Source organism: Balaenoptera physalus, assembly GCF_965194825.1.
Source record: "Balaenoptera physalus genome assembly, chromosome: 1".
NCBI classification, from domain to species: domain Eukaryota; kingdom Metazoa; phylum Chordata; class Mammalia; order Artiodactyla; family Balaenopteridae; genus Balaenoptera; species Balaenoptera physalus.
In genome coordinates this window covers 64364253-64376667 of record NC_138882.1, presented here as the reverse complement: position 1 = coordinate 64376667, position 12415 = coordinate 64364253, and the positions used below count along the sequence as shown (strand labels likewise).

The window sequence follows — 12415 nt, the reverse complement described above, 5'->3', positions numbered from 1 at the left end:
CCTTTTAGGCAACTTCGTCCCCCAACTTCACTAATAATTGAACATACAATTGAAGTCTCAGCTCCAGTGTTACCTCCTTAGAAAAGTCTTCCCTAGTCGCCCAGTGTGAAGTTGTTTCATGTGCCTTCTCACACCCTCCTTCTCATTCAGTCACTCTCTGGTCATTGCCCATTTCATCAAGTACTTATTCTAACTTCATTTCTTTATTTTTGTCTTGTTACACAGATTAAAGGAGAAAAATACATTTCTTATTTTCTGTTTTTCTCCTCTAGAAAGTGAGCTCATTAAGACCAGAGACCTAGTTTGTCTTATTCACAGCTGGATAGCTAGCTTCTAGAACAGTGCCTAACATATAATAGTGTTTCGTGAATGAATGGGTGAACGAATGAATGAACTTCTAGTATCAAATCTGTAGCTAATGATGAGTCTTGTATTGACTCTGTTTTGTTGGAACACAGGTTTCCTTGGGGTATTTTTTTCATATCTCCCTTGTCCCCTCCCCGCACCCCCAGCAAACTTAATCTCTCTTCATATCTTATCTTTTCCGATCAAAAATAATTTCTTGAAGAAATATTTCTAACAGAGAGTTACAGGAACCTTTCCACAAATGTAAACCTTATTTACAGTAGCAATTTGTTGTTGTCAACTTTTGAAAACAGTGGATATAGAAGTGATTATTTCTAGTTTTTATTTAAAAGAACACAGTGTTCTCTCAGATCTCCGGGGTCTGTAATTGCCAACCAGAGATTTGTGAAAGTGTTGAACTGCTTTGCAGTTTTACTACCTCAGTAGCACTTTGTGGACAAAAAGATTTCATTTAATTTATTCTTAGAAATTGGGTTTATATTCTGAGAGACATGACTCGGCAGCAGTTAAGTGAGAAGGATTTGAGAAACGAACAACTGTTCTGCCCTCTTCCTCATTCCACAAGCCACTGTCAGTTACTGTGTGACCTATATAAGAGACTCTGTGGGCCCTCACTCGACTTCTTATCGCTTGCTTTGGACTCTGCAGAATTCTAATGTCTGCTGTAAACTCCTTGATTTGAAGGCTGTGACATTTCCTCCTTACCCTCCACTTCCGCATCTTCATTCGTAAGTGTGGCAACCAAGAAGAATTTGGGTCAGCCTGCACATTCTGAAATAGGCTGATAGAGCTTCCTCACGCTCCACTAATATGACAGAACAGGCTTGTTGAATATAGTCAGTTGTATCCTATTCATGATACTCTAGTTACGCAGAATAGCAGCTTCATGCTTTTTTCTCTCATGAAAGTATATCACACAATAAAAATAGTGTAATCTCTTTTATACTAACATCCCTTAGGTAGCCTTTTACTGATCAGAAAGTCTTCCACTGTGTTTAGGTTCCTTAGTGACCTGTGAAGGTCTATCATCATCTTATTTTGTTCATTTATTTCACAAATGTGTATTGAACACTTATTATATAATAATAACTAAAATTTGTATAATTCAGGTTACAAATCATACACACATACATTATCTCATTAGTTTGACATTGAAATGGAGTTGGTGTAGAGGGGATTTAATCTAATTCACTTGGACAATTAAACATACAATCCCAAAAAAAAAAAAAAAAAAATACAATCCCTTCTGTATACTGGTGTTGTTGACTTAGAATCCAATGGGAGTGTTTACGCCTCTGTAGATAATCTCAGGATTCAGTTTTCTCTTGGTGTTGACAGTGGGACTGAACTGTTTCCCCTGTGTCTAACCCTTTTTTTCCCCAGCTTACCCTGGAGAAATCTTTCTGTGATAGAAAGGGTTCCATCCTAGTGGTGGTAGTTATTCGGTACTATTGCCTTCTTTGCATACCCTAATGTAATATATCTTATCTTAGCAAAACTTATGTTCATTTATTTGATAAACCTTCATTGAACCTCTTGTACTAGACCCTTAGGACATAAAAGAAATAACTGCTACCCTCTCAGGAGCTCACAGTCTAGTCTGTAAGAAGATAGGCAAACAAACTATTACTGTAATTATTATACGATACATATAAAATATTCTGGAATGTGAAGGAAGGAGTTCATAATTCTGCAGGTTGGGTATTTGAAAAAGTCTGGGGAAAGTTTCACACAGGGAATAATAGTTGTATCGAGGTGAGTAAGCAGAACCATTATAGCTGAAGAACTGGGTGAAGGTGTCCCAAGCAGAGGAACAGCAAGTGTAAATCATGGAACCTGAGAGGACGTGCCGTGCTCACTCGCCAGGTTGTAATTGTACACTCCCTTGAGTGTTCAGTCTAGATAAGCTCCTTGAGGACAGAGACTGTGCCTGTTTTGGTCACCATTGTATCCTGGAACATAGCAGATATTTAAGAAATATTTTTATAAACAAATACACAGATCCTCAGGAATGATCACCAAATTCTCCCGCACAGCTTGCCTCTCACGCCCCTTGGTGACACCGGATACTCCTCCTAGGGCTCCCAGACTCCCAGGAACACAGTCTGCAGTCACTGCAGTAGACCACAGTAGATCAAGATCCTTAGGGTTTTTTCTTTGTACTTTTTATATCTTTGGAATTACATGAATATTCCAAGTTGAGAGTGCTGTGTTTCCTTTACTCTTTGTCTCTAGAGGCAAAAATAACTTTTCTACGCACAGCTGTGAACTGCTTTTTACAGGATGATGTTCTGAATTATATACATTTTAATCAGTTTTAAATAAAAGGCATTGAAAATTATTTTAATTGTAATAATAAAGGTATTTCTTTTTGTCTCATATCTGTGTTTTCCAGACCGGTTGGAGAGCGACAGATCAGAAGGCTCTGGTCAGGAGAATGAAAACGAGGATGAGGAATAATCAACTCTTATTGGCAAGCACTTAGGTGTTCTGAAATTTGTATAAGACATTTATTATATTTTTTTCTTTACAGAGCTTTAGTGCAATTTTAAGGTTGTGGTTTTTTGGAGTTTTTCCCTTTTGGGGGGATAACCTAACATTGGTTTGGAATGATTGTGTGCATGAATTTGGGAGTGTGTGTAAAACAAAACTAGCGAAATGTTTTAAAAACTTTTTGCCATGTATGAGGAGTGCTAGAAAATGCAAAGTGCAATATTTTCCCTAACCTTCAAATGTGGGAGCTTGGATCAGTGTTGAAGAGTAATTTTCATTATAGTGAAAATGTTGGTTCAAATAAATTTCTACACTTGCCATTTGCATGTTTGTTGCTTTCTAATTAAAGAAGTTGGTTGTTTTAAGATATCCTGAATTTGACTATTTATTTAATGCCTTGCTACCTTGACCCACGTTTTCCAAATCTTTTCTTGTAACATAAGATTGTCTTTCTCTGTTCTTTTCTAGATTAAATAACCTTTTCTGTTTTGACTTGTGTGTGACAGAATCACATAGCAGAGCTTTTTTTCATTTCTCCTTCCAAAGTACTTTATCTCCACCCCCACTCAATCATCATCTCTCATGATTAGTGGTCCCTCATTACCTGAGTTACAGGGGTTAGGCTATGAGCAATCCCAGAGCATCATGGATACTCACACACCATATCAGCACAAGGCAGTTCTGAGAGCTCTGGCTTCTGGCCTTCCTTTCTCCAACTTCCAGATTTCAACTGAAAGTGTTGACCATCCAGTCTTCTAATTCCTGGTCTTCCTCCTCTCTGGTGCCCACCTTCACTCGACTTAAGCCATCTACACCCCGGTCTGTGTCTTACAGCTTACGCCTTGAAGCTGCTCCTGCAGGCGTAACCCTTCAGTCATCCTCTCTCCTGTCTCCTAAACTGTCATGCTGCTCACTCTGGTTGGGCCATGAATAGACTCACAGGTGTGGCCAAGCAAAGCATCCCTCTCCCATGTGGGGACCAGGGACGGCTCCTCCCCGGAAGATGGCTGCAAGCCCAAGGACACCTGCTGCTGAGAGAAGACAGGTTGGCTTTCTGGATAGAGGAAAAAATAACTCTAGTTGGCTCGGTAACTTCAGTTGGACTTCAACATCTAGCTCTTAGCCTGGGCAGGACGCATATGTCTCCATATTAGGAATATGCTAAATGGTCAAAGGGAAAGAAAGGAGTTAGTTAGAAGTTTAGCCAAACAGGGCAAATGCATGATTTCCAAAAAGTGCCAGGTCTCAGTTTCTGGTACCCAAATAGTTACGTGATCTGCTCAAGCCATGTGACTTCTTTGGGCTTCTGTTTCCTCCTCCCTCAGATAGAGGTAGTCATATTTGCACCACCTATATCCCAGGGGCTGTGTTAGGACCCCATGAGAGGTTGAAGGGTTTACAGAATAACTGAAAAGACTACTGTGGCGCATAATATGACACTACATTATATGACAGTAAGAGGGATTATGCTACAGAGAAGTGCTGGAAAACCAACAGCCCAGACTGGAGCACTCAGTGGGGTCAAGGGTGACTCTGGCCGGAAGAGCAGCAGGAGAAAATCAATGCCGTTTGTTCACTCTGGCGCAGGATGTTGATAGTGGAGGAGGCTGGGCAGGTGGGAGTGGGGGGATTCTGAACTTTTCGCTCAGTTTTGCTGAGAACCTAAAACTGCTCTAAAACTGTTTGTTTTTTTTTAAACCCAAACATTACAAAGTGGTATTTGTCCAAGGAATCAGGCCCCCTACTTTTAGCGATTTTGTAGTTTTGGTGTTGTACGTTACAAAGGAGCAGGGCAGGCCAGACAAGCAGTCAAGGAGGCAGCTAGGAGAGAAGACATTCTACAGAGGCAGAGTTCATGAGTCCTGGCTGCTTCCATGATCCAGTGTTTGTTGCAGTGGAGACACTGGACCCCGGGGCTCACTTACTCACCCACTTAGAAAAGGAATGCGGCTTTAGTGGTGGCAGGTATAGGGTCAGATAAAGGTGGTGGGCTCTGTGCCTTGAGGCTGTTCCAAGTCTCTGATAATCTACCACCCGCCCTTGGACTTTGGTTATGGGATGGACAGAGACAGCACTGCTATTCATTAAACCTCCTTTAGAACTTTGGGTTAACAGTGTTTGTTTGTTGTCTCTTTCTTGGTCACTTCCAGGTCACTAACTGTCTTGCGGGAATTTATGAAAGACACATGGATAGATGTACGCAGGTGACTGTGGTATGGACCGTGCAACAGTTGGCCCCTTCCTGCTCAGTCTCCTTCCTCTTTCCCATGGGAAGGGAGGCTGGAGACAGAGACATGTCTGTGGAAAACAGGGGTGGGGGTAAAGGGGGAGACACCCACCCAAGAAAGTCCACAGTCCACAAGCTCAAGCACAAGTTCACAATTTGCACAGCTATACACAGACCAAAAACCAGATACTTAATCAGGTAAACAAAACTATTCTAAGTATACTTTTACTTTTTTGATAAATATTGGTTTATAATAATCCTAAGCATTTTTTAATCTTAAAAATAAGCATCCAAAAACTTCAAGTGAACTATATTTTAGGATCAGCTTGTCTTTATCTTGAAGGTTTGTTTTTAACCACCTTTGCATCCAGGGGTCCATTATCAGAACACAGCATAGGGCTCTGTCCCTTAAGCATGTCCACATCACTGACTGACAGACCTAGTTCCAGCCAGACAGGCTCTTTCCCCTGCACTCTCAGTGTGGCGGCGCCTGCCCGGGCCTGTGATCCTCCTCCCTAGGACTGTCCTTTCCTTTGGGAGGGTCAGACTCACCAATGATGATCAGTGATACTTCAAAATGGTGGTGTCAAAAGGAAAAACAGAAGTGGCTTTTAATTCTTAAGCTGTTAATACTGCTCAGGAAAATGCTTTCTGAGGGAAATGAACACAGCTTTGCGTACTTTGTTCTCCTAAAAATAACAGTGAGCAGAACTGTGCTTCTGGTAACCTTACGCAGATCTGAGTTTGTGCTTTGATTCTTTCCAGTGAATCCAGTCACCTTAGGCCTGCAGTTTTTTATAGGTCTGGCAAGCAGATATTCCAGGCTCCCAGACTCCTTGGTTTACAATAGTCCTACCTACCCAGTAAAGCCCTACTGGCCTTCTAATAATGATGACTGTTAACTATCCCTCATCCTCCTCGAGCTGCAAAGCTGGCTCTTTCCTTCTCTCAGTCACATGGCCAAGACCTGGCGTTTCAGCCCCGACCCTGGCTTAATCCCCTTTGAGACCCTGGACAATTCCCTTCACCTCCCTAGGCCTCCTTGGAGTCTGTGTGTTCCCCTCCCCAACCCAGAAGGACGGTCCGGCTCTGCCCCCTCTTGTAGTCACACACGACTGTGTTCACAGCCGTTTTCCTTTGCTTCAGGGTGAAAAATGTGATTTCCCTTCACTCTCCCACGGAATTCACCTGGGGTTCTGTGTACACTGTGGGTGGCAGCATGGACTCCTGCCCCTGCGCTGCCTCTTCCCTCAGGGGCTCGGAGAGTCAGAGAGTCTGAACCCAAGAGCCAAGGCCAAGCATTCACTGACACTGCAGGATGGGGCTGCCCTGAGACTCCAGGTCACATCTCAGGGACAGCACCCCTTACTCAAAGCTGAGCTTGTGCTTTGATTCCAGATGCCACACCAGCCTGGGGCTCTACCATCTTCGATAGTCATTAACAGAAAAGCTCAGTTTCGCTCCTTCAGATCTCCTGAATCCCAAGTGCCACTTAGCCTTTACCCCCTCCTCTCTATCGTCTTCTCCTCTCTCATCACATCCCTTCATGCTGTACAGCAGATGTGACGATTCCTACGGCAACAACCTTCAACACCTCTTATCTAGGATAACAGTTATCTTTTTAAGATTCTCACTTCTTGTCACCGAGAGCTCTGTAAAACAAGAATAATACACCCACCTGCAGAGTGAAGAAGAAACAGCAGTGGTTCAGCATCAACTATGCCCCAGGTACTGTGCTGGATGCTCTAATCCACATAATCAGAGGCCCCCCTGGATTCTGTGTCCCCACAGAGAAACAGAATACAAAGTTCATTTTATAGGTGAGAAAACTGCAATACAGAAAGATTGAGTAATTGGCCCAAGGACACCTTACTAACAAGCGGCAGTGTGGAATCCGAACCCAGAACATCCCATACCAAAGCCTGCACTATCCCCACTCTATCATATTTGCAGTGAGATAAAGCATTTGGAAGTGCCCAACTAATGCCTAGCACATGACAGGCACTCAAATGTCTTAACAGGTCAGGCACTCATTATGTGCTACTTCCCTGCCTCATCCTTTTGTAGCCACGTCACCTCCACAGTTCCTTCCAGATGGGAGATGGCTGGGGCTCAAGGCGGAACCCTTGTCGTGAGTATATCCTGTGGTCCATCTGTAGACCTGTCTCTAATCTGCAAGTATTTCAGGGACCAACCATCAGGATAGAAAAAATACTCATCTAGGTAAATCTGAACAGGCCAGTAAAGTCTCTCACTGTATCAAAGCACTTTTCCTCCCTCTCCTGTCCACCCCAAACTACCTTGGCCTATTGCAAACACTTAAGTCTCGCCGGTCACTCAGAGACTACACAGCAGCTCCTTAAATGAGAATCAAAGAACATTAGCACCAGATGGCCCTTGTCTTACATTCCTCGACCCCATTTCTCCAGCAGTGATTTGCTTAAGATCACACAGCTGAGCATTGGCAGTACCTGCAACCCTGAATGGGGTCACACTTGTAAGCAAGCTAGCTGGGTGGTCCTTTAAAGGCCAAGGACTGCAGTGGAGACCAGGAGCTCAGAGTAAGTGCTCTAAGCCAGAAGCAAACAAGCCTTCAGCTTTATCCCTAGCTCTTCCCGGTGGGAAACTGCCAGCGGCATCACAGCCACACTGCTGCCACCTAGTGTCGAAGGCCCTGAACTCCAGTCTTGGTGCGTCTGGCCTGGGAAAAGGCTAGGGATTGAGCTGTGTGCTCGGTGGCGTGGGACTCCAGTGCCTTCTGGGTCACACTAGCCCCCAAACCTGGTATCTGGGGTATAGTACGGGGTGGGGGGGACCGAGTCAAGTGGAAATCTCTACGAAAGAAGCAGAGATGGGCAACAGTCCTAAACGTGGTCCTGTCAAAACCAGAAGATGCAGGAGTGAGGTTTTTACGTGAACCAGTGGCCAAGTGTCCCACCTGCCACTGTCCACGTGGGCACCTCAGGAAGGCCTCAGGCTGCCGTAAAGCTAACGGGCCTGGGTCCAGCGGGGGCAGTTGGGGTTCTGACCTTCCGCACTAAGGACGGGGGTCCTCAGAAATGCTCTCAGCAACCTCAGAGTGTGTGGGGATTATGTCCTCGCCCTCTCCCCATCCACCTCCTTTTGCTCTCCTTTCTCCCGCTCAGGCTGAATCAAGGAACATCTGAATTCATGAATATGCAAAATATGGTTCTAGCTGCCAGACACCCTCCAAGGCTTGGCTCAGACAGTCACCTCCTACATGGTGCTACCCCTGACTCCTTCTAATTGGAAATGTTCACCTCCCTCTGGAGCCCACAGTTCTTTCTATAATCATTCATTGACTTTGCAATTTATTAGCCTCAGTCTCTCCCAGGTCTCTCCCTATATTAGAGTGAAAACGCTTTAGTGTTACTATTCATAGAGCCTAGCTTGGTGCCTTGCACACGTTGGATGTGCAGTGTCTGGTAGATGAATAAATAAATGGACCTCAGTAGAAAAGAGGAAATGCACAGAATGCTTTCAGGAAGTGCAGTAATGCTAGATTGGCTTAGATTAAATCCTAGTGTATGTGAGCTAGTCTGGGATCAGCCAGTGAGGACTTGGGCGGGGGGTGGGGGGGGGGGCGGGTCTCAGGACTCTCTCTCTAGAGCCCAGCTAAGTACAGTCCAGGGGAAGCACTCTCCAGCCCCTGGGTTGCAAGTCACTTTGTGGCACTCAAAATGCCCTAAGGGGTGGGGGAGGGGTGGCATCCTGGGCTATTCCAACCTAGAGGTAAAAGGTCCCTGCCCCGTTCCACCTTGGTGCGTACTAGAAGCTCAGGAGTATGGTCCCTTTAGAAACTAGACAAGGACAAGTGCTAGGAAAAAAATACATGCAGAAAACATACAATGCCCTCAGGTTTAGGAATGCCACCCAGTAGTGACAGCAGAGTCTGACTGATCTGCACATCTCATCAGCAGAACCCAAGGGTGAAACCACCCTCTGCTCCTTCCCACTCCCATCCAGAATGCAGACCAGTGGCTGGCACTCCCACAGGAGTTGCTGATGAGTTTGATCGCCGTGAAGGTAGCAGCCCCCAGGTCTCAGGAAGTCTTCTGTAAACTGCAGACCAGGGGACCAGCCAACCACTGGGTCTCTGCCACACAGCAGAGAGACACTGCCTCACTGAGAGCTAGCTAGCTAGACCCCAACGGAACACCACAAAAGTGATTCACTTTCTGGGATGGCTGCCTCAGAGCAGACGCGGGTAGATCTCCTCAGAATCTACCCTCCGCTGACCACCAGGAATTCCGAAGGCGGGGAAAGGCCTGCACTTGGCTGACCTAATCACCCAAGCTGAAGGGCAGGCACAGGTGCTTCAAGTCACCACAGCCACCGCTCCAAGCCCACACATTCAACTGCCATCCCAGCTCCAAGGGAGAGAGCTGTAACATACAAGTCACAATGCGTGGCCCACTTCCGCCTCTGAGGAGGTGCCCTCTGCCCCCATTTATGTGTCTTGCCGGCTGGCATCCCGTCAGAGCTGTGCTCTAGACACATCGGATCAGCCCACGTACCCGGGCTTGCAGTGCTTCACATGCCCATTAGAAGCCACACTCAAAAGCTGTGCAAATGTTGGTCCATGGGTCACTTTTTTTTTTTTTTCTAACTTACAAATTCAGAGAACATCAAAGATCAGAGTTAGAAATGATCCTGGCCACCATTCAATCCACCTCCTCACCCCCTTATCTTATTTTCCAGATGGCCTAGAGGTGACAGGGAGTCCCAATGACATGAGGAAGGTAACGGCGGAGCCGGGCCGGCACACAGGTTGCTGACGCCAGGTCCAGCGTTTCTTCAAGTCTGTCTCCTCTTACACTGCTCAGGGCGGGGAAACAGTAGCTGCTGCCTACGGGAGTATTCCCTGGAGGCCAGCTATTCGAAACAGTCCATCAAACATCACAAGCAGAGTCTATTCCATGAGGTTTTCTAGGTGAAGGGGATTCCCTCCAACGATAACAGTATCTCTAGTCCCCCGCAGCGCTTGGCCCCATGGCCCGTTCAGGCTCAGTAAGATGGTGGTTTTATCCTAACCAAATGGATTTTTTTGTTTTTTTTAATTCTAGAAATGAAACATCTGTTATCTGCTCCTTCCTCCTGTCTTTTACAGTGGTTTCTCCCTTCTTATGAAATAGCAAAGACTCAGCCACGAGGGAGGCGGCCCCGTCCTCAGCCACAGCAGCCCCAGGCCTGTTGCGTCCACCCAGCGGCCCGTGAGCCATCCCTACTAGCACCAGCAGGTGGCGCCACCAGAGGCGAGGTCATAACCAGGACCCCAGGGCGCAGCGCCTGGATCTGGGGAGCTCGGCTCCTGGGCTCTCCTCTGGGGACCATTTAGTGTAAAACTGACGGCCCCACAGGGTCCACATCAACCACGCAGAAGAAGCGCCATCCTCCGAAGTGCACTGGGAAGGGCTCGCCTCCTGAGGCCTCCGGGACAGTGCGTGGCTGGACCCCCAGGGCACCGGTTGTGCAGAGGAGGAAGTGACCCACGCGGCAGTCTCCTTCTAAGCCGTGGTCTCTAGTTCCCCTCTACGGCCCACCTCCCACAAAATCTCAGCCACACCTCCGTCGGCTCTGCTTTGTGCTCTAGATGCCTCTGGTCCCATCGCTGGGACCTCAAGGAACCCACGTGTGGTCTCACAGAGACACGGAAGTCACTTACAGACATTGTTTTCAGTGTTTTTTTCTGATGGCTGCACACCAGATGTTGCTCCCGGGCCCTCGGCACAGATGGTAACGGGCATCCACCCTCACGTCTGCTCCGCAGCTAAAACGTTCCCCTCTTCGATGCTCTGCAGCTGCAGCCTCTGACTCGCGAGAGTTCTGCTGCCTCGGCGGCTCCCAAAGCCAACCCCGGGGACGGTCCGCGCTGCGAGCAAGACCCCAGGCAAAGCCTCCTCCCCAAATAAGTTCACTTTGGCTTCAGCCTCTATGGCTTTGGCCAAGCTGGCTGCGTAACTGTCCAAGGACTTGTGCACTTCGGCTTTCACGTGAAGAATAGGGTTCTTGGCAGCTTCTGAGAGAGAAGGCAGAAAAAAGGTTAGCGAGGGACCAGGACCATGGCTATCCCGGGATAGACCTGCTCTTGCTTCGCTGCCCCTGGGAGGGGAAGCAAACCGAGGTTAAGGGTGTGGGTTCTGGAGTCACAGTCCGTAAGGTGACAATCCTTGACTCCCCTACTTACTATCGGGGAAATCTCAGAAGTAATTTAATCTAATGTCAGTTTCCTCATCTGTAAAGAGAAGATCATGGCACACCCCTTACGTCATCGGGTTCCCGTGATAATTAGACAGCTCTTCCTAAGGTGCTTTAGCCTAGGTCTGGCTCATAGAAAAGGCTTGATAAACACTTTCTATTCATGACATTCAAATTTTTACATCTTTGAAAGAGTTCTCTGGTCTTTCAGCTCCCCGGAGTGTGTAATAGCTTCGGCTCTAAACTTCCACAAACCTGAGTGTGGTCTCCGTCCTCTCCACCCTTGCTCAGAGATTCCCCAAAGCCATGGAGAACCTCAGGACAGGAAGGACATTAAAGGTTCGGGTGCCCCTTCCCCCAGGGTTAGGACCCCTGACGCCTAAAGTGCACAGGAGGGAGGGAGGGAGGGAGGGAGGGAGGGAAAGAGGGAAGGAGGGAGGGAGGGAAGGAGGGAGGGAGGGAAGGAGGGAGGGAGGGAGGGAAAGAGGGAAGGAGGGAGGGAGGGAAGGAGGGAGGGAGGGAGGGAAGGAGGGAGGGAGGGAGGGAGGGAGGGAGGGAGGGAACGAGGGGACCCTTCAATTTCACATCCAGGGCCTTATGACTATTAACCTCACTGCCTGTTTCTCTCCTGACATTTTGGGAGGAACGGCGTATCCCCTAGACCTCACGTTGTCTGGAGTAGGCAACTTCCACCCCACGCTGCAGGAGGGAAAGAGGGGAGGACCTCTGCCCTGCCACTCACTCCCGGGAGGACTGACATGGTCTTACACACGTGCCTGCTCCCTGCCCTGCGTGCAGAGAAGGTGCCTTTGGAACTGCCATCCCCCAGCATGTAGGCTGGATGGGGCAGGCTTGGCCCTATGCGGGCTGGGTGGATTGCGGAGGGCTTCAATCCATTTTTTTAACACGGGAGTAACATATTATAAAGCCCATGAAGCTGCTAATCCCAGCTCCGTTCTCGAATCCACTTTGCCCGTAAAGCAGACGAGTTGATATCTGCCTCCCTGACATCCATGACCGCCCCTCCATTCATCTGGAATCAGGGAGGGGGTGGTAGAAGAGATAGGACGAATTATGAACCTGAAACTCTGAGCCGGCCCATATGTATTT

General features: G+C 47.4%; 2 protein-coding genes across 21 annotated transcripts in view; one reads left to right on the top strand and one right to left on the bottom strand.

Moving 5' to 3' along the window:
* DCAF6 (DDB1 and CUL4 associated factor 6) overlaps positions 1 to 3226 on the top strand; it is a 166614-nt gene extending 163388 nt beyond the window's left edge. For all 10 annotated transcript variants that reach the window (XM_082437419.1, XM_082437413.1, XM_082437410.1 and 7 more), the window contains one exon: positions 2762 to 3226. In XM_082437419.1, coding sequence (XP_082293545.1) covers positions 2762 to 2826 — 65 coding nt within the window. In that variant the 3' untranslated portion in view covers positions 2827 to 3226. The remainder of the gene's footprint in view (positions 1 to 2761) is intronic.
* A 149-nt stretch (positions 3227 to 3375) lies between these two features.
* The window catches only part of GPR161 (G protein-coupled receptor 161), a gene marked incomplete at its 5' end in the record, with an annotated part of 64228 nt that continues 55188 nt past the window's right edge, over positions 3376 to 12415 (bottom strand). For all 11 annotated transcript variants that reach the window (XM_082437979.1, XM_082437973.1, XM_082437972.1 and 8 more), the window contains one exon: positions 3376 to 11126. In XM_082437979.1, coding sequence (XP_082294105.1) covers positions 10861 to 11126 — 266 coding nt within the window. In that variant the 3' untranslated portion in view covers positions 3376 to 10860. The remainder of the gene's footprint in view (positions 11127 to 12415) is intronic.